This window comes from Diabrotica virgifera, chromosome 7 (genome assembly GCF_917563875.1).
Source record: "Diabrotica virgifera virgifera chromosome 7, PGI_DIABVI_V3a".
NCBI classification, from domain to species: Eukaryota; Metazoa; Arthropoda; class Insecta; order Coleoptera; family Chrysomelidae; genus Diabrotica; species Diabrotica virgifera.
In genome coordinates, this window is record NC_065449.1 from 141,785,824 (window position 1) to 141,808,311 (window position 22,488).

At 34.0% G+C, this 22,488-nt stretch overlaps 4 protein-coding genes across 4 annotated transcripts in view; 2 read left to right on the forward strand and 2 right to left on the reverse strand.

Moving 5' to 3' along the window:
- LOC114334649 (coatomer subunit gamma) overlaps window positions 1–8,639 on the forward strand; it is a 73,731-nt gene extending 65,092 nt beyond the window's left edge. Inside the window, exons 13-14 of the mRNA XM_028284738.2 lie at window positions 2,755–3,012; window positions 8,403–8,639. Of these exons, the coding sequence (XP_028140539.1) occupies window positions 2,755–3,012; window positions 8,403–8,533 (389 nt within the window). The 3' untranslated portion in view covers window positions 8,534–8,639. The remainder of the gene's footprint in view (window positions 1–2,754; window positions 3,013–8,402) is intronic.
- A 5,218-nt stretch (window positions 8,640–13,857) lies between these two features.
- The window catches only part of LOC114334648 (YEATS domain-containing protein 4), a 73,065-nt gene continuing 64,434 nt past the window's right edge, over window positions 13,858–22,488 (reverse strand). The window contains exon 4 of the mRNA XM_028284737.2: window positions 13,858–14,093. Within this exon, the coding sequence (XP_028140538.1) occupies window positions 13,930–14,093 (164 nt within the window). The 3' untranslated portion in view covers window positions 13,858–13,929. The remainder of the gene's footprint in view (window positions 14,094–22,488) is intronic.
- Window positions 16,018–18,462, reverse strand: LOC126888074 (uncharacterized). The gene is made up of 2 exons (XM_050656096.1): window positions 18,408–18,462; window positions 16,018–18,306 (listed from the first exon to the last, which is right to left on the reverse strand). The coding sequence occupies exon 2, from the start codon at window positions 18,209–18,211 to the stop codon at window positions 16,844–16,846; it is 1,368 nt and encodes a 455-aa protein (XP_050512053.1). The 5' UTR covers window positions 18,212–18,306; window positions 18,408–18,462; the 3' UTR covers window positions 16,018–16,843.
- LOC114334646 (uncharacterized) overlaps window positions 19,868–22,488 on the forward strand; it is a 43,106-nt gene continuing 40,485 nt past the window's right edge. The window contains exon 1 of the mRNA XM_028284736.2: window positions 19,868–20,213. Within this exon, the coding sequence (XP_028140537.1) occupies window positions 19,947–20,213 (267 nt within the window). The 5' untranslated portion in view covers window positions 19,868–19,946. The remainder of the gene's footprint in view (window positions 20,214–22,488) is intronic.

The window sequence follows — 22,488 nt, forward strand, 5'->3', positions numbered from 1 at the left end:
TGGCACTTTATTAAATTGGTACTGTTGTAAATCATCTTCTCTTTGAGAGATTAGTATTGCGTCGCCTGCATGGCACATTTTTTTAAAGTTTGGTTTCTCCCATTTGGTATCCTTTTTTCGTTCTTACTTATTTATTATTTCATCTATTATCAGGTTAAACAATAGAGGGCTCAGGAAATTCTCCTGTCTTGTCCCATTGCCAGCTTCAGTTGGTTTGACTAGTTCTTCTTCTAGTTTTACCTTTATTGGGTAGATGTTTTCGTTCTGGTAGATATTTTCGTTCGTTTTGCTTATTTCTATTTCGATTCTTAATTTATGTTCTGGATGGCTCTATTCTGCTTCATGAGATAAGTTCCACCCAACATCCCAAATAATTGTATGATTGTACTCTCTCCACTATTTCTCCATCTATCTGGATATCAGTTAGATTGTTCGCTGTATTTTTGATTTTGCCAATGAATATCCATTTGGTTTTCTTTGTATTAACTTTAAACCCATTTGTTTACTATGGTCTGTTACCACTGATAGAAGCATTTGTAAATCAACCGTTGCTAGCAAAACTCTGTCATCAGCGTATCTTAATGTTGACTACTCCTTTAGTAATTATACCTCCCATTCTGCCTTCCACAGTTTCTCTGAAAATCTTTTGTAGATGTCTTCTTCTTCTTCCTTCTTGTATGTAGGCTTTAAAGCCTGTTTCTTCTTCATTATTAGCCTCCTAAATTGTTTAAATTATCACACAATCTTCTTCTTGGCCTGCCAATACTTCTTCGTCCATTTGGTGACTTATCTCGTGCTATTCGTACTATCCTATCCTCTGCCATGCTACAAATGTATTCGTTCCATTCCTGTTTCCGTTTTGTCACCCATCCATTTATCCAGTCTTCTACATTGCATGATCTTATGTTTTCGCTTCTCTCCCTATCCAACAGGCTTTTCCCTGATATTCGTCGAAGTATTTTCATCTCTGTTGTTTCTAGTAGTCGTCTCGTTTTAGATGTGTCAGGTCTTGTCTCCGCCGTGTCTGTCAATATAGGTAAAATTGCTGCTTTATAGATTCTTGCTTTTGTGTCTTGTCTTAAGTGTTTGTTCTTCCAGATTGTGTCATTAAGAGATCCCGCCGCTTTACTTGCTTTTAAGCTTTGTTGTCGTACTTCCTCTTCAACATCTCCGTAACTGGATATATCTATTCCCAGATATCTAAACCTTGCTTCCTGCTTTATTATTTTCCCATCAATTTCGATTTTACATCGTTGTCGTTGATGTCGTTAGATGTTGTCATACATTAGGTTTTTTCTGCTGATATATTATATTTCTTGGCTGTTGTATTGAAGATGTGTGTTAATCTTTGGAGATCGTCTTCTGTCTCGGCGATTAATGCGCGCGCGGCGTCGTCTGCATAACATAATATTATTATTACTGCTTCTATTATTTCGTCCATTATTACATTAAAGAGCAGTGGGCTTAACGAGTCACCTTGTCTGACTCCGCTGCTTTGTACTGGTATAAACTGTGTTAGTTTTCCATTTATCTTTACCTGTATTCGATTATGGAAGTAGATGTTTTCGATGGTTTTTATAATATAAATTGGTATGTTTCTTCTATACAGTTAGTAGGTGTCAACATTTCGACTTATATTCGATCGAAAGCCTTTGTCAGGTCTCTAAAACATATATATGCCGGTTTATTGTACACGATGGCCTTTTCTGTGATTTGTCTCAGTACAAATATGGCGTCTACGCAGGGACTGATCTGAATCCTTGTTCATCTGATAAAATTGTTAGTTTATTGATTTTGTTGGTTAGGACTTTTGTGGTTAGCTTAAGTGAGGTGTTCAGTAGATTTACCTATACCTCTATAATTGTTGGGGTCTTCTTTGTCTCCTTTCTTGAACATTGGTATCATTATGCTGTTTCTCCATGAGTCTGGTATTTTGCAGAGCAATATTAGTTTTTGTATAAGTTTTGTCATCTGTAGGGTTAAACTTCCTCCGTATTTTAGAAACACGTTGGTTATTCGGTCTGGTCCTGGTGACTTTCTATTTTTGAGTGAATATGGCTATCTCTACTTCCTGAAAACTGATTTCTATTTCGTGTCTTAATTCAGGTACGTTATTGAGTTGATTATTATTTTCTTTTCCTTTACACAGTTCCGTCAAGCATCTTTCCCATTCGTTTGCTGGTATGTTATTGTATTCCTTTAATTCTGTCATTTCTTTCCGTTGGTTTCTTATGAATCTCGATATATGTATTTGTTTTTGTGTACCGTAGAAGTTGCTTTCCATCCTTTTTGTAAACTGTTCCCAGTATTCCCTTGTTGTTCTTCTTACCAACTGCAGATGTAAATTAAACAAAAGTGGAGGGAGCACACATTCCAGGCGAACTCGTCTTATAATAGGAACTTCTTCGGACTGACATAGAATTATAATTTCAGCTGTCTGAGTCCAGTACAAGTCGGCTATTATTCGAATCTTCCGTCCATCTAGTCCTATGCCATTCAGAAGAGGAATTGCTATTTTGAAATTATCATTAATCGTACCATAAATATTTATACTGTCTTGTGCATGAATCTTATTCAAATACGGGTACTGTAGATATTACAATATCTAGTGGTAGTGTAGATATTGCAATATTTATATCTAGTAGAATCAAAAGGATATTTATAAATTTGTTATGTCTGTATTATTCTATAATGATACACTATTTTAACATCTATTTATAATACCCAAATTATTTATTTTCATATTTGTCGTAGGTTACGATGATGAATATACACTGGAAGACATCGAAATAACATTAGGGGACCAAATTCAAAAAGTAAGCAAAGTAAATTGGGCTGCAGCCTGGGAAGAAGCTGCAGCTACTTATGTAGAAAAAGAGGATACATACTCCTTGACCATCAATACGCTAAGTGGCGCTGTTAAGAATATTATTCAGTTCTTGGGATTACAGCCTGCGGAAAGGACTGACAGAGTACCGGAGGGTAAATCTACGCACACATTACTTCTTGCTGGTAAGATATACTTTTTTATTTTACTCTGTTAGTACCAACGAAGTGTCAGTAATAGTAAAGTGATAATGAAAAATGTGTTTTCATTAAAAAAACCAATAATACAAGTAGTGGACGTTACTACTTGATGTACTTAATAAATTAGATGGACTATTTTGTTTCTAAGGACTACGAGTAGTAATGCGCATATAAAGTGCTGTTTCCAGTTAGCATCTCTAGCCTCTTCTATTCAATCTCTATTCTCACCTCTCACGAAGTGTGGCCTGGGCACGGGTAAGTCTCGGAAACCTGCGCAACTCTGCCAGAGATTGGGTAACCAACCCTGGGTACAAGGCAGGATCAGGGCTAACGAGGATGGGAGAAATGGTACTCGAAAGGGTTTTTTGCTATAGACTGGCGATCCATACATGGAAAACGAAACTGCTACGTAACGAATATTGTTTACACAACTTTGTGACTCGCCCATTTCCTTATAGACAAGGCGAAAATGGCGGGTTCGTTGGAAAAAATATTCCCATGAGATTTTTTGCATAATCACATTCGTGACACACCCCAGAATAAGGTTCAAGAATCGCCCACGCGAAAAGTGCTCCAAATTTTTTTAAACAAATTTCAAAAAACAATATTTTCGGTCCGGACAAATTTTTTTTTAGGTTTTTTTGGACCATTCTGGACAAAAAAGGTTTCTTGTAATTTTTCTCTAAAGTTGATCGTTTTTGAGTTATAAGCAATTTAAAATTTGAAAAACCTCGAAAATAGCCATTTTTAAGACTTAATAACTCTGTTAAAAATTATTATTATGAAAGTCATAAAGTGAATAAATGAAATTTTAAAGCCTCCCTACATGATCCTGAAGAATTTGTGTCATTAATTTATTACTAAGCTGTTATTTTTAATTATTAACAATGAGCGGTAAGATCGTATTGACGCGGCTGTCAATGTGAGTGCGAGTAAGATGCACGATTGGACTGCCGGAATGGCATCTCTTTCGCACTCACCATTGACGGCCGCCTAATACGTGCATGGCGCTCATTATTATTACTTAAAATACCAATAAAACCAAAATGACAAAAATGTCTTCAGGATCTTGTAGGGAGGGCTTTAAACTTTGATTTAGTCACTTTTTGACTTTCATAATAATAACTTTTAACCGAGTTATTAAGCCTTGAAAATCGCTATTTTTCGTTTTTTTTTTTCAATTTTAAATTGCTTATAACCCGAAAACGATCAACGTTAGAGAAAAATTATAAGAGACCTATTTTGTCCAGAATGGTCCAAAAAACCTAAAAAAAAATTGTCCAGGCCGAAGATATTGATGTTTGCAATTTGATTGAAAAAAAAAATGTTTAAAAAAAATTTGGACCACTTTTCGCGTGGGAGACTTCTTGAACCTTATTCTGGGATGTCTCACGAATGTGATTATGCAAAAAAATCTCATTGGAATATTTTTTCCAACGAACCCGCCGTTTTCGTCTTGTCTATTACGCACCGTTCAAATCTTCAAATTATTGTAATATACACTGTTCTTCTATTAGTTCATCCATTTCTTCTATCATTTCATTTGATGAAATATTAAAAGATGTGGAATCACCACAACTAGGATACAGACTCGGTCACAGTAGAATCGGTATAGTGTGCTATGCGGATGGTGCAGCCCTGATTGAAGAAGATGAGGATGACCTACAAAGCCAACTTTATCGATTCTACCAAGTATGTCGACGACTCAACATGAACATATCCATGCAGAAAACAAAATGCATTAACACTGCGAAAGATCCAATTAGATACAAGCTCGTGGTAGAGGGGAAACCCATAGAACAGCTAAACCAGTTCAAATATCTAGGTGTAGACTTATCAAGTTATCATAAACCAGTCAGAGACCTAAGAGGTCTTTGGTAAACAATAAACAAGGCCGCAGTCACGTCCCGATCTTTAAGAGATGTGGTCTGGAATAACCCATACATGAGAATGGACAACAAAGTTAGAATTTATAAAACTTGCATCAGACCTGTTATGACCTATGACATTGAATCAAGAGAAGACGCCAATAAAACCAAAAGCATGCTATGAACAGCCGAAATGAAGACACTAAGAGCAATAACAGGGAAGACAAGAAGGGATAGAATACGAAACAACATCATCAGGGAACAATGTGGCGTGCAAGATGTAGTAAGATGGGGTAGGCAAAGACGAAGAGAATGGTTCAGTCATGTAAAAAGAACGGAGGAGCACAGACTACCAAAAATTGCGCTAGAAGGAAAACCAGCTGGCAAGCATCCACCGGGGAGACCACCAAAAAGATGGAGAGCTAGCAGTCTACCTCTCAAAAAATACTTCAACGTCGGAATTAACTTAAGAGATAGCTAGCAGTCTACCTCTCAAAAAATACTTCAACGTCGGAATTAACTGATCGACAGATCTATAACAAGTATAAGAAGAAGAAGACTATTCTTCATGTACTTAACTTACTTGTTTTAACTGATAAAATTAAGATCTACAAGACCATAATATGAACAACAAGAAAAGAAATATTAATTACTTGCACGAGTCCCTTCTATTTTTGTTTAGCGTTCACAGACGAGGGCATTTAGCACAAAATAAATAAATTTTTAAATACAGCACCTAGATACTTGTAGTTTTTTGCATTATGTTCAGAATGACGTCAGGAAAAAAGTCTACTATTTAAAATGGGTGGAAATGCATATTTGCACTGTAAAGTGCATAAAATGCATCTAAAATTGCATAAAAATAAAAATAAAGTTAAAATCAGTATACTGAGGAACAAAATTTATTACTTTGGGGGTTCTTGGGGTCACTGAATACGATTACGCCATCAGAACTGGTCCCCGGATCACCTGGTGTCCAAGTTCAGTGCAAGGAGAAGTTATCTTCTGGAGTTTCGATGGTTTTCGGCATTAAATCGATGCAAACGGATTACTCACGGGTTTTTGGGGTCACTAAGTACTGATATGCCATCAGAATTGACCTCCGGAGTACCTGGTGCCCAGGGTCACTGCAATGGACGTCATCTTCTGGATTTTCGAGGGCTTTCGGTATTAAATTGGTGCAAACGGAATACTCGGGCGGTTTTTGAGGTCGCCAAACACGAATATGCCATCAGAATTGACCACCGGATTACTTGGTGTCAAGGTCACTGCAAGAGACGTCATCTTCTGGAGTTTCGAGTGCTTTCGGTATTAAATTGATGCAAACGAATTACTTACGGGTTTTTGGGGTTGCTAAACACGAATATGCCATCAGAATTGAATTACTGAGTACCTGGTGCCAAGGATCGCTACTAAGGCACGTAATCTTCTGGAGTTTCGAGTGTTATCGGCATTAAATTGATGTAAACGGATTACTCACGGGTTTTTTGGGGTCGGTAAACACGAATATGCCATCAGAACTAAACTCCGGAGTACCTGGTGCCCAGGGTCGCTACTAGGGCACGTCATCTTCTGGGGTTTCGAGGGGTTTCGGCATTTAATTGATGCAAATGGATTACTGGAGGGTTTTTGAGGTCGCTAAACACGAATATGCCATCAGAACCGACACCCTGTGCACCTGCGCCCAAGGTAACTGCAAGAGACGCCATCTTCTGAAGTTTTGAGGGATTTCGGTATTAAATTGATGAAAATGGATTACTCGGGGGTTTTTAAAGTCGTTAAACATGAACATGCGACCAAAACAGACCGTTGTAGCACCTGATGTCCGCGGTCACTGCAAGGGGCGTCATCCTCTGGGCGAGGTTTTTCGGTACTATGTTGATGCAAACCGATTACTTATGGGATTTTGGGGTTGCTGAATATGAATATGCCATCAGAACAGACACCGGACCAGCTGGTGCCTACGGCACGCCATCTTCTGGAGTTCCGAAAGTTTTCGGTATTAAATTGATTCAAATGGATTACTCATGGCTTTTTGGGGTTGCTGAATACGAATACACCGTTAGAACACACACTTTAGCATCTGGTGCCTAAGGCACGTTATCTTCTGAGGTTTCATGAGTTTTCGGTACCAAATTCATGCAAACAAATTACTTTTGGGTTTTTGGGATTGTTGAACACGAGTATGACTTAGATGAAGGAGTCTGAAGTACCTAGTGATTACGATGATCAATAACAACGCCAACTCATAATAACATTGTCCTATTAGAATATAGTAAATCGATCTGGGAAATATATAAATTTATAGTATTATATTATTTTATATTTTATTTATATACATTTTATATATACATAAGTAAGACAATTGAATGGCACTTTATAATTGAATGGCAATTTAATACCGAAAGTCTTCGAAACTCCAGAAGATGACGTCCCTTGCAGTGACCTTGGGCAACAGGTAATCCGGTGGTCTGTTCTGATGGCATATTCATGTTTAACGACTCAAAAATCCCCGAGTAATCCACTTTCATTAATTTAACGCCGAAATCTCTCAAACTCCAGAAGAGGACGCCCCTTGCAGTGAACTTGAGTTTCAGGTGCACAGGGAGTCGGTTTTGATGGCATATTCGTGTTTAGCGACCTCAAAAACCCGTAAGTAATCCGTTTGCATCAATTTGATACCGAAAGCCCTCGAAACTCCAGAAGATGACGTCCCCTACAGTGGCCTTAAGCACCAGGTGATCCCAAGGTCTATCCTGATGGCATCTTCCTGTTTAACCACCTCAAAAAAACCCCCCAGTAGACCAGTTACATTAATTTAGTGCCGAAATCCCTCGAAACTCCAGAAGATGACGTGCCTTAGTAGCGACCCTGGGCACCAGGTACTCCTGAGGTCAATTCTGATGGCATATTCGTATGTAGCGACCCCTAAAACCCGTGAGTAATCCGTTTTCATCGATTTAATGCTGAAAACCATTGAAACTCCAGAAGATGACGTCTCTTGCCGTGGCATTGGGCACCAGGTGATCCGTGGGTCAGTTTTGATGGCGTAATCGTATTCAGTTACCCCAAAAACCCCGCAAATAATAAATTTTGTTCCTTAATATACTGATTTTGACTTTATTTTTATATTTATGCAATTTTGAATGCATTTTATGCACTTTACAGTGCAATTATGCATTTCCACCCAGTTTTGAATAGTAGACTTTTTTCCTGACGTCATCCTGAACATAATGCAAAAAACTGCAGCTCTCTAGGTGCTGTATTTAAAAATTTATTTATTTGGGTGTTTTTAGTGCTAAATGCCCTGGTCTATCAGTAGATTGAGTATAACTGATTAATATAACAAACTTCTATCCAAGTTTCAATTTTCAGGATAATGCGAGCTGAATAGCAGCAAAGTTCAAGTTAAGTTGTCATTTCCAAAATCCATATTGCTCAACTTTTCATGTTATTGCAGTGTTGCTGAAAATTTTCATATGTTTTACGTATTTTTTTTGTTTTTAGGTGTATTCAGGGGAGGTATTGACATACTAGTAAGAGCGAAACTAGCTTTGGGCGAATGTGTTACGATGCAACTAACAGTCAGGTCGCCAGATCCTGACGTTGCTGAGCTTATAACTTCAACTGTAGGTTAAGTTTAAAGGCTACGTTAATGATTATATTGTATTACAATTTTTCCATATGTATAAATATTTTGATTTATTTAAATTTTATTAGAAATTAAACAATTTTAAGTAAGAAGGTGTTTATTTTCTCGGTCTCTAATCACATGTCAGAAGTTTAGATATTCTTTTAAAATAAATGTCGTCTTCTCGACACTTGTTTCAGTGTAAAGTCCTGGGAAGACGGCAGAGACGGGCCAGGTTACATCGCACAACCCGTTTCTACGTAGCAACAAATATTAAAATTTTACAGGATAGCGAAAACAAAATATTTGCTTTAAAATGTTTGTATCAATATTTTACCTGTTATGAATGGGCTAGAATAAGATAGAAGAAAATATTCGTTAAAAGAAAATAACAACTAAAAACGACATTTTGATTCGAAATAATTTTTCCTCTAAAAATTTTGATTTACGTCACTTTTTCCCGAAAGAAACATTAAAAAACATTGTTGTTATATGGTCGCTTTTTGAATTAATTATTTTGTTAATACGTTTTTCACCGGAAATTAGCGCACCTTCTTGTCGCAAGTTCGACTGCTTCTGTTTGGATCGGACCATGAGCTGATTAAAAGCCCAAGCTCTTGGTCCGATACAAACAGCAACAGTCGAACTTGTGACAAGAAGGCATACGACATTAAAGGCAGCCAAACTCGGACAATTTTTAAAAAATTTTTGGGTTATGATTAAAAATTATTCTCTGAAATCTTCTCTTTCCAAAACACATTATAGTAAATAATATCCATGGTTACAAAATTATTTGTTTTTTGAACATCCGCACTCAACTTCCGTGTACTGGTCAACGGCGTAACCAAAATGATCCTAAGGGGGGGGGTTACAACTACTGGAGGGCCTCTGGGGGTATGGATTAAGCTGAAAGTACATCCAAATGAGGGGTTATAACTCCCAAAATCCTTCCTGGTTACGCCACTGGTACCGGTACCTTTCTTTATAGCCTATTAGAGTGTTTATTGTTTTTGCGATTTTCCGAATACTAAGTTTTTTAACTTTTGATGTCAAATATCTCTGAATCCTTACATGACAGAACGTCCAAATTTTTACAGTAGTTGTAGATAGATAATATCAAGTCCCGGGTAGTTTTATTGAAAAATATACAAAAACAAGTAAAATAAAAAATAAAACAAATTTTTTTGGGTTTTTTTGTAAGAGTATTTAAAAAAAAACTTAAAATAAATGTATACACAGGAAACCAATATAAACCTAATCATATGCTACGGACCAGATGAAGACGCAACAAAAAACGAAAAGAATGAGTTCTGGCACAAATTACAAGAAGTGATAAATTATTGTACAGAGAAAATTGTGATCACAGGAGACATGAACAGTAGAGTGGGGAAAGAAGCTGAAAAATGGAACAATGTCATCGGACCTTATGGGGAGGAAAAAATAAACAAAAATGGAAATTACTACTCGAATTTTGAATAGACAATATCATGGTGATTATGAACACACACTTCCAACATAAAAGGATACACAAGAGAAATCAAATCAAGAAACGAACAATCAATTATAGACTATACTACAGTGCAAAAAACAGAAGAACTGGATAAGAGACGTAAGGGTGAAAAGAAGTTATGAAATTGGTAGTCTAGTAGATAGTACCACTATCTACTAGAAACCACATTCAAAAGCAAAAGAAAAGAAATAAAAAGAAATCAGAACATAAACAGAAAACACAAAGAAATAATAATAAATTTATAAACTGAGGGAAGAATCAACGAAAATAAGATACACAGAAGTGTTAGAGAAAGAAATGGACGATGAACATGAAATAACAGAAACAATAGAAGAAGAATGGGGAAAATTTAAAAATGCGATGATAAAAACAGCTAAATCAATATGTGGAACTACAAGAAATACCAACAGAGGGAAACGAACATCTTGGTGGAACGATGAAGTGAAAAGAGAAATAAAAAAAAGAAGAAATTATGGAAAGAATAAAGAGAAGAATAGGACAAAGAACAAAAGTTAAAGAGATAGTTAGAAAGAGAAAAAGAAAAGTTGGGAAAAATTCAGAGAAAAAAATGGAAGAAAACAGCACAGAAAACGTAAAATTATTTTATGGAACACTGAAAAACCTAAGAAGCAACAAAGAAACGAAACTGAAACAAATAATGAACAAGGAAGGAACAATAATAAACGACGATAAGACAATAATGGAAAGATGGAGGGAACATTTCCAGCTGATACTGAATGGAGATCAAGCGAATACAATGGAGAAGGAAAGCCACATCAAGAGAAGATCCATGAGAAACACGGAAAATCCAGAAACTATAGAAAAAGAAGAACTGGAAGAAGCACTAAGCAAGATAAAGATTGGAAAATCACCAGGAAGCGATGAAGTAGCACCAGAAATGATGAAATATATAGGAGTAAAAGCAAAAGAAAAATTGTTATACATATATAACCTAATATGGAAGAGAAAAGTAATACCCAGAGAATGGACAAATGCAGTAATTATACCTATATACAAGAAAGGAAACACAAGAGACTGTAAGAACTATAGAGGTATATCACTACTATGTGTCGCAAAAGTATACGAAACCATAATAGAAAGGAAAATCAGAAAAGAAACAACACAAATTAGAGGACGTACAAAGTGGATTCAGGAAAGGACACATCACACAAGACCATATTATATTCACCATGCAACAAGTAAAAAAAAGCCTTAAAGAAAAATAGAGAAATATATCTGAGCTTTATAGACATGGAAAAAGCATTCGACTCAGTCAAAAGAAAAGATATATGGGAAAGCCTAAAGAAGAAATCAGTAAGTGGAGAACTGATAGAAGCAACAAAAAGTATTTACATGAAAACAACAAATACAGTAAGAATGTTAAATATACAGTCAGAACCATTTGAAACAACTCAAGGAGTTAGACAAGGGGAAAGTCTCAGCCCAGTGATATTCGTAAATGTAATAGATGAGATAGTGAAAGAATGTAAGAAAACTTTCAAGCAATACTGCATCGGTTGGAACAGAATGCAAATGATAAACGCTGAGATGTGTATATTTGCAGACGACATAGTATTAATTGCGGAAACAGCAGAAAAACTAAAATACAACTTAGAGAAATGGAACCTAGAATCAAGCAAATACAACTTAAACGTAAACAAAGAGAAGACTCAGATAATGAAAATATCAAGGAAACAAGGGACGGAAGATCAAATAGAAGTAATGATAGACCAACAAAAAATAATACAGACAAATTCATACAAATACTTAGGAACAGTAATCAACAACAAAGGAGACATCGAGGACGATCTTAACAACAGAATGGAAAACACAGGAAAACTATTCCAAGCACTAAATAAAGGATTCCATAATAACAAAGAAATATCAACAAAGACCAAGTAAGAATATACAAAACAATATATAGACCTACGGTGACATGGAGCAGAAAATTGGATATTAAACAAAAGACAGCAGAGCAGAATTCAGACAGCAGAGATGAAATACCTCAGAAGAACGATCGGAGTAAAAAGAACTGATATAATCAGAAATGAAGAAATAAGAGAAAGACTCAAAATCAAACCGATACTCGACTCAATCAAGGAGAAAAAATTGGCATGGTTCGGACATCTAACCCGGATGGACAATAATAGACAAGTAAAAAGAGTGTGGGACGCCAAACCAATACGGAAGAACAGAAGAGGAAGACCCATTAAAGAATGGAACAGTGACATCTCGCAGATACTGCAGAGTAAGGGTAAGACTTGGCAGGAAACAACACAGATGGCCTTCCAATAAGAAGGAATGGAGAGAGTTCGTTAAGAGCTAGGACACGTCAGAAGATTGTAAAATATTGTAATTAATGAATTGTATTATAAACGGCCAAACACCGAAAGGTACAAATGGGTCTACTGATTAAGTAAAGTAAAGTATAAATGTTTCTTTTACTCTAACTTTACAAAAATCTACGCAGTACTAAACAATACAACTAGTTTCAAAATAAAAAAAATAGGTCGCGAGTAGCAAGTAATTTAGTAACTCGGGCGAGTAGCCCCTCCCACCACGCGTCTAAGCTCACTGGCTCAGCGAGTAATAAAAAAGTCCGAAACGAATCTTTGGAATTTGGAATGGTTTTAGAAAGTTGGAAGAGTTGAATGTAGAATGTTGATAACTGCAAGTGAATGTGCAAACATGTACTGTTCAGATTAACCAAATGGAGAAAAGTGTTGCAAAAAGGGTCCTATTTTGTGTTATAGGTAGTTTATGTGAATATGTATTGTTCATCTGACAAGAGTCATATACAGAGAATATATTTAAAATAAATATCAACAATATTGTGATGAAACTAGTGGTGTACATAATTTTTATACGCATGAAATTGAAAATGAACATGAAAATATGTATGGTATGTACTGTTCAGATCAACCAAATGGATTTATTGAGAAAAGACCAGGGATGAACAGAATCATTTGGAAGAATGTTGCAAAAAAATCCTATATTCTTTTTCTGATATACTTTATATATTTTTTTTTTCTTCTGGCAATGTTGTACACAGATAATTTTAAAAGAAATAAATCAAATAAATTTTAGGTGTTTCCTTTTTGCTACTTTCAACATTAATATAATGTATATGCCTTTTGTAATGCTGGGGCCACAGTAACGTCTAATGCCGTTAATTAACGCATTATTTGCCATCTCTGTAATGCAAATAATGCGTTAATTAACGGCATTAGACGTTACTGTTGCCCCAGCATAAGAGAAAATTGTGATAAACTGTGAACCCCTTTATTTCATAACGTTTTGGCTTTATGTTCCTCAGGTAGGACTGTGTAGTAGGCACCCTGAAAAGCAGGGCCTTCCGACATTGTTATGACAAATGGTAACATTGCTGCAGTAGTAATTCTTTCTTGAGTTAAATTACTCTTGTCGTAACGATGTCGTTTCGCCGGTGCGAAGACAACTTTGAAATTTGTTTCGAAGTATTTAGAACATGAATGCTTATCTAAAATTAAGTTCTTTCATTATAAAAACAATCAAAGAAAACAATCCGCGTACTTGGATTTAGAAAATTCAATGAATATACCCAGATTTGGTGAAAAGGAAATTAAATTTAAAATTAAAAACATCAGGTTAGTTTACATCCTGCAGTAAGAAAGTATAAAACTGCTTGTAAACTAGCAGCAGCGGATAAAATATTAGCATACTGCAAAATGGGCTTAAGGGCTGTAGCACCGTGATGATAATGAATAATGCCACTTTATTAAACGTATTTGGGAAATAATACACAACTTTATTTCATTACAAATTGAATAAAACACTCATGCTTTTTTTTAAGAAAGGCATACAAATATTTATTTAAAATAATTAAATTTACATATACAAATTTTATACTAATACTACATTACAAACTGATTGTCTTGAGATTTCGCTATTTCCTCTTTAAAAGAGGAAATTGTTTCTTTTGCCAACTTCAGTTTGTTCTTCAAATTCAAAATTTCGTTTCTAATTTTTTGTTTAGCTTCCAAAATCGATTTCAGCGTTTTTTCTTTTTTCTCCTCAACTAAAAGGAAAATATATTATTATAAAAAAATATATTACTTATCGTTAGCATTTGAATATGAGCAAAAAATATTTAAAAAAATATTGTTTATGAATAAAACAATATCATCGGCTCTCTGTTAAAAACAAAGTTGAAAGTTGTTCACAAGTTGAAATATTAGCCATTTAAAAAAAAAACATTATTCTTTAGAGCAATAAATAAATCATCAGTTTGTAAGGAAAATTTCAACACCCCGGATCTCGGAAACGAAGCATTTCCGGACATACGTTTATAGAGCACACTACCATTATTTTTTCATGTAGAATTACCTCTTAAAGTTAGTCATACTTATTTAGAAAAACCCAGTATTTGTGCACAAAAGAAGTAGTAGTAGAGGTATTCAAACATGTGAACTCTACCGGATAATAGGACTAACATGGCTGGCTTTTGGTAATTTGAGAAAGACACTGAATGTCTCTCAAATTACCAGATAGAGATATAATGTACAGTAGTGAGGACGTTTGAGTTGGAATAAACTCATTTTCTCGAGAATGGGCGACACTGGAGATAAATCCCGAAGCAGGTCGATTTTTATTTTTAAATTATAATTTTTTGGCATATGTATCATACTAGTGACGTCATCCATCTGGGCGTGATGACGTGATCGATGATTTTTTAAATGATAATTGGGGTCGTGTGATAGCTCATTCAAAAGTTTATTCAATTCTCCATTCATTAATATAAACATTAACATAATTTTTTTTTATTAACATAATTATTTATACAGGGTGCCCAAAAAATTTTTTTTTTAATTACCTACATTAATTGAGACAAAAAGAAGAGTGTAGCTAATTTATTGCAAAATACATTTGACTGCTGTCAGAAAATAGCAAAAAATATTAATTTGAAAAATAAAGATGGCTTTTCGCTTAAATTAAATGTTCAACTGTTCAATGTTCAACTGAAAAACAATATTTATTTTTATCAAATACACATTTATTCCTATTTTCGGACAACAGTAAAATGTATTTCGAATTAAATAAATTATATACATTTTTATTTTTGTCTCAATTAATTTAATTAAAAAAAATGTTTTTTGGGCACCCTGTATAAATAATTATTTTAATGTTTATATTAGTGCATAGAGCATTGAATAACTGAATAACCTTTGGAATGAGGTATAACACGACCGCTATTCTTATCTAAAAAAAAATATCGATTACGTCAGCACGCCCAGATGGATGACGTCACTAGTATGACATATATGCCAAAAAATTATAATTTAAAAATAAAAATCGTCCTGTTTCGGGTATTATCTCTAGAGTCGCCTATTCTCGAGAAAATGAATTTATTCCAACTCAAACGTCCTCACTGTATATTAAGCTATCTGTCCGTCACAAGCTTAAAAAACCTAATGAAAGATGCAATTCAACTGTCGTCATTTTGAAACGGAAGAAAATAATCACACAAAAACATAGCAATATTCTGAGTGACATGAGAGCTTTCAAATAAACAGTGTGTATGATTCAAATAATCACATGCCGTATATTCTCATTTAAACTAAATTTCGATGACGTCATATTTTTAGATGTCAATAAAAACCAAATAATTCTTTCAAAATGTTACTTTTTTGAAAAGTATCAGTAATACAAATTACTTACTTGCAGTAATGCAATAGTTGTTTTTTAAGTGGTCACTGCAAATATAAAAATTTTTGTTATATTTTAAAATATAACAAAACCATCTTCTAAACCATCGATCCATAATATTTACTCCGTTTTAGTTGAAAAGAATGCAATTGTACTCCATCAGCAGATTTTGTACACATTTTTATACAACATTTACGCCAGCTTTTATTTATTTTTTTTTATTCGCATATTTTTTATAAGAAAAAGTCGCATCCACCTAATGGTTATTAGCGACGGAACAATACATAGGTTAAACAAAAATGTGGTATAATATAAGTATAGTACAATGGTAAGGTTACATGCATTATCTACAAAAACTTGTTATATTTTATTGAATACACCAACTGTTTTTAAAAAGTCAATTAAATTTTTGGTTCTTTATTATTGGCACCCAGAACAGACATATTTGATACGATATTAAAATCAATACGTTCTTGTGTATATTTTTGGCATTCAATGTTTGACAGTTACTTGTGTGTTACACGATTCACAAATAGGTGGTTCAGATCTTGAGAACAAATATGAGTAAGTAAGTCTGGTATGGCTTAGTCGTAGGCGGTTGAAAACTGCTTGCTCATAGCAACTTTTATAAACTGTTTTGACTCTTTTTACTGTGTCTTTAATTGGTCTAAGTTTTAAATTTGAGTTTTGCTATTCATCGAGCCAGTCATTTAACACATATTGTTTTAACAACACTTTCAAGTCTTTAGGGGCATATTGTAATACCGTTTCTGAATCCGCACCAGTCACTGCACTACGCGCACTTGAGTCTGCATCTTCATTTCCAAGGAGTCCAAATGAAGTTGACTATTCTACCATTTTGTTGAGATAAGTGAAACTCCAACGACTGCGGGAAAGTCGAAATAAGTGGTACTAAAATTGCAACTCCCTCACTTGCGCGAGCTGTGTTAGTTCGGTCTTTACGAAAGCATGTAAAATGTATTTGCGAATATGGGTTAGAAGATACAGGATTAGTTTCCTGTAGACATATAATTTCGGGACAGTGTTCTGATTGAATGATATTGAGCATTGGTAAGCGATGGAAAAGCCCATCAACATTCCACTGTAAAATTGAGTTGAATGTTATGTTTCAGTTGAAGAGAGTTCACTCTCAGTAGTAGCTTCTTCACCGAGAAAACGTAGCAGTAGGGTTTTTAGCCTTGTAAAACGATATTTTGTGGCTCTGTCTGGAATATATTGATAAGAGACGGTAAGCAAATTTACGAGACCAAGGAAATCAGATGTGAATTCTTTAACAATTTCAATAGGAGATTGGCTGCCTTGAATATTTTCAATAAGCATCATTAATTGGTCATAGCTTAAAATGGACGGTGTTGATTGTTTACTTAGATATGATTCAAGTGATTCGGGGATAGGTAATGAGCGTTTAGGTTTTTTATTCTTTTGAGTTTTTGTTTTATGAGGCTGAGCAGGAAGAAGAAATGTTTGATTATCAACGACATTTTCAACAGGTGGAGATAATGTTTCCTCTATGGTTCGTTTGGTGGAGGGACAGGGTGATTCTTTCGTGATCGCTAGTGAAGTCTGTGAAATTATCTCTATATTTTCGGCTGTAGCAGAAGATTCCAGTGGAGTATTTTCGTTAGTTTTTAAATCTTGGGTTGCTTCAGAAACGGGCTGTATAATTTCCACTGATGTAGAGTTAGAGGTGTTTGGTATGGATACTTGTGGAAATATTTCGGTATTTTTATTTTGATCATTATTAGAAGTTTGGTCTACTTGATTACCAGCATTGGTAGGAGAGTCAGAAGATTGAACAGTAGGGGGAGTTAAGGGTCCTGAAGGCTGAGAAGAAGAATTTTTATTGCTTGGACAGTTACTAGCAATGTGATTTATTTGTTTACATATATAGCATGTCATACTATCCTGCGAAATGAATATTCTATAATTAGTATTATCATAATTCAGAAGAATTGAATTTGGGATCGTCGTGTTATGCGGACTAATAAACACTTGCCTTCTAAAACTTTTTATATGGCTATATTCTGGAAGAGAGGCACTGATCTTTAGGAAAGTGATTGGAGAAACTAAGTTTAGGCCGAGATGTTTTAATTCTTGGATGATTACTTCGTGTGGGATACTTGGACAAACATTTGATAGCACTATTCTTTCTGCAGGCGTTATGAGCCTTCTGGCCCTGACTGTTTCTCCATTTACCTGTATAGAACCATAGTTTGTCATAAAATCCTCAACGGCTTGCTTGCTACTTAAATACATGCATATTCGATTATTAGATAGGCGAGACGAGAATAAGATATTTTTGGGATTTATTAAATTACCTAAAGAAATAAGATAATCTTGCAGTGGTGTATTATTAATAGCGCTAAAAAGTATTGCGTTTTCTTTTCCTGGGAAGAAATTTTGCTGTGAAGCTGCGGTAGAATAAGATTTATTCGCTGGGACATCCTGTATAGTAACATCTGATGACATATTGATAATTTATTTACGGTACTACCGAAACTAATTACTTTCGTTTCCCGCAAAAAACAAAACTGGTAAATTGTTTATAATCCATAAACCTGTGTCTGTTTACAATAACTGGTGTAGTATACAGGAATATAAACTAACAAAACTGGTTTAAATACGCAAATATACGATTAAATAATGTATGTAGTATAAAACTTACAGTTTAAAGTTAGTTTGATCACTTTAACTATAATTAAAAACTGGTAGTTTCACTGGTAATCGCCAGCTTTTATTGATACGTGAAGATTCCATGTTAATAATTTTATAGTACCCAACAACTAATTAAATCATAAAGAAGTCTCAACTGGCCTGCATTTCTTATTCCACTTTGTGCCGTTGCATTAAACTCCTCGGTGATAACCTCCCATACTTCGTTCTTCAATTTTACACTTGTGCATTCCGTTTTTATTATCAATTACATTAAGTATTGTTTTACGATTTCTAAAATGTTTTCTTTCTCCTGATCTGTGTACTTTTCAGCCTTATCCATTTTTGATAATAATTTATATAGGTACATATTTCTAATTTAAAAAACACATGTTGACACTTCAGTAAGGCACATATTTTGTACACCGCCATCTGTAATTATACTAAGAAACTACAAACAGTTTTCAATAAATATGTTATTCACCAGTTAGTTATTTACTTGGTAGTTTTGCTTTATAATACCGAATTTAATCAACTTGTCGATTTAGTAGCAAAGTAAATTTAACCCACAGATACTTATTCGATGATATATTTGTTGTTTATAATACCAGACATAAATATTATAGGTTTGTTCTAGCAAACAGTCAAACTAGTCAGAAACCGTCAGCAAACAGTTGGTCAGTGAGAGAACATAATACAGTCACCAGTGCTATCCCCTCTACTCGCGCTGGTCGACTATTCGCTGATGGTTTCAAACCGTTTGAAACTGATGCTAGAACAAACCTATTAGGTTTAAACATATTTAGGTAATAAAACAAATACTTAGAGTAAAGAATAACAGCAAATAATTAATCTAAAGTGTCAATACCGCAACTGTCAAATAAATGTTACCAATTTATGCCAAAATGTCACCTTCGTTCGATTACAGTTACAGTGTGTTCGGAACAAATGTGCTTCATAAAAACGCTTTATAATCCATTTATACAAATTAAATGAAACATATTATTGTGTATTTCTTTAAGTTAACATTTAATAGAACTCTTCATATATTATTTCTACGCGTATATTATAAAATATGTTTAGTGGCTGTAATTCCAGTGTACTCGGCAAAATGATTCTAAAAAAGAACACACCTACCGCCTAAATATTTCGTGTTGGTATTATGTGACGCCACGGGCTATGGCGCGGATGACGTACAACGGTAAGTATATTAGACGGACTATATGTAAATTTTGGAGAGCAGTTTACATTTTCCGCTATTATCCATTTTTTACAATCGATGAAGTTACTTAATTGAAATAAAAAATGTTTATAATTTGAGCTAACTTTTAAAATTAACTATTGTTTAATGTTATCATTAAAATAATCGGACTAATTTTTAGAATATTCTATTTAGTTTATCACAATAATTGTAAAAAATGTGGTCATTAATTTTTTGCTTCTAGTAATTATTTCATTGCTTCAGTAGACTAATACCACGAAACACTTGATTTAAATGATATGAATAATTATACCTGACACGTAAACGTAATATCATTTATGTACGTCAAAAATGACAGAATATGAAGATTTAGCTGAGGTGGAAATAAGAGATTTACTCATATCTACTTTGTTTGTAAATCAAGATTTAAAATCAAAAGTAAAATGTAAAGTGCAGCGAAGATATTCAGGACTTTTTACACCATTAAACAGTATACATAATTCCGTCACTTCTATTAGTCATTTTGATGAACAGAACCCTTCTAAAACTGATTTTCCAGATGGAACTAGAATCACAAGAAGAATGAGTGCGTGCTACAATTGTGATGGTAACAAATGGGTAAGTTTCTATCCATTTTTTCAGTTTTTAATAATGATTTTACCTTTTTTTCTTAACACTATTTTCCATCACTTTTTAATTTTTGATAGTTGGGTTCTGGAGAAAATCAAATTATTTGAAAAAAAAGTCTTTTTAGTCTTATTCTCTTCGTAATGTTTTTAAAAAAGCACATATATTCATCTTTAATTGTATCTTACAAATACTTGTGTGTGTGTTTTGTGTTTTATTGGCACTGGTTTTCACAACCAACTGTCCAGTCAATTTCATAATGATTTTTTAGACTATAACTTATCACTAACTCAGGGGAGTAATGTGTAGTGTGTGTGTTGAGTAAGTGTCTTGTTACTTTGCAAAGAGACGCTAATTGTATCCGAACGTCTGCGGTCCGTCCGGTGAGTACTTACAAATAATAATTGATGCGGAATGAATTACCATTTTTCGCCTTCTAAATTATCTGCGCCCTTTTAACCTTTACAAAAAAAAAACAAAATACAATGAAGCTATTTCCTTGTGGCATTCTTGTAATCAACTAAACTTACGTGCATAGAAATCGGCCCACTTAAAATTTGGTCATTTTTGATGTCCCATATTTCCTAAACGTGTTGGCCGAATTAAGTGATTTTTTGAACATTTTATAGCCTGATTCTTTAACAATACCACTGTAATAATATTGTTGCTAAACAGGTAAATTTTCATTGTATACCGAGTGTACCAATAAAGCTGTGTTTTTTTCTCAAAGTTCTAAGGAATATTCTAGCATTTATAAAATACTGAAATTAAAACCCAACTATAGCCTCAGGTTTTCTTAACATTCTATTTTTTTTATTCATTCGTTTATGTTGGATAATAAAAAAGTTAGGTACTTTAACAACTAGACATGTTCTTCATCAATACACAGTGTTTCTAAATAAGTACGACAAACTTTAAGGGGTAATTCTGAATGAAAAAATAATGACAGTTGGCTTTATAAACGTATGTCCACAAATGTTTCGTTTCCGAGATACGGGATGTTGAATTTTTTCTTACAAACTGACGATTTATTTTATTGCTTTAAAACCAGTTGAGCTATGCCAATGAAATTTGGTGGGTTTTAAGTCGTAGTTATTGCACATTTTTTGACATACAATTAAGAATTTAATGTTCACCATTAGCGCACATACGTGTAATATGACCAATCATATTACCAGTATGCTCGCTAATGGTGAATATAAAATTCATAATTTTATGTAAAAAAATCCGCAATAACTATCTCTTAAAACCTACCAAATTTCAATTGCATATCTCAACTGGTTTTAAAGCAATAAATAAATCGTCAGTTTGTAAGAAAAAATTCAACATGCCGTATCTCGAAAACGAAACATTTGCGGACATACTTTTATACAGCCAACTGTAATTATTTTTTCATGGAGAATTACCCCTTAAAGTTTGTCGCACTTATTTAGAAACACTGTGTATTGATGAAGAACATGTCTAGTTGTAAAAGTACCTAACTTTTTTATTATCCAACATAAACGAATGAATCAAAAAACAAAATATTAAGAAAACCTGAGACTATAGTTGGGTTTTAATTTCAGTAGTTTATAAATGCTAGAATATTCTAAAGGGTGATGCGAACTTTGAGAAAAAAAACACAGTTTGATTTGTATAGTATTTTTACTACAAAAGCAAGATTACGTAGGTCAAAATTTTTGACGTATGAGCACTGTCAAATCATTAGAATGTGACTTTTCATCATGGCCACGTTTATGTCATTACTTGTCAGTGTGACTTTTCATCATGGCCACGTTTATGTCATTACTTGTCAGAGATATTTTTCTTTGTTTTTGTTTACTATAAAAATAATATCTATAATTATTTATTCTAATTAATTATGTCAATTGGTTTTCATTACTTGCCGAAATATATTAATTATTAGCAACAATATTATCATAGTGTAGGTATAATCATTAAAATAGATTATTTCACAGCTCACAGCATAATTGACCGCAACCACCGCAACCAGCAACACTGAACCACACTGTCATTTGCGTTTGAATGTATGAGTAGCGTACGAATGTCTAAAATATTTAACTAAAATTATTATTTTTTGGAATATTGAACTTAAATAATTGTTTTAGAAAATTTATATTATTGATAATAATAAATGTTTTTTGTTATTTAAAATATAATTCTAAAATTCTCAATGTAATCGCGATTACGTTTTTCTTATTAAAATACCATGTGGACGCTTATACAAGATCGGGCAGTTCCTGTCAATCCTGTCGTATTTTAGCTG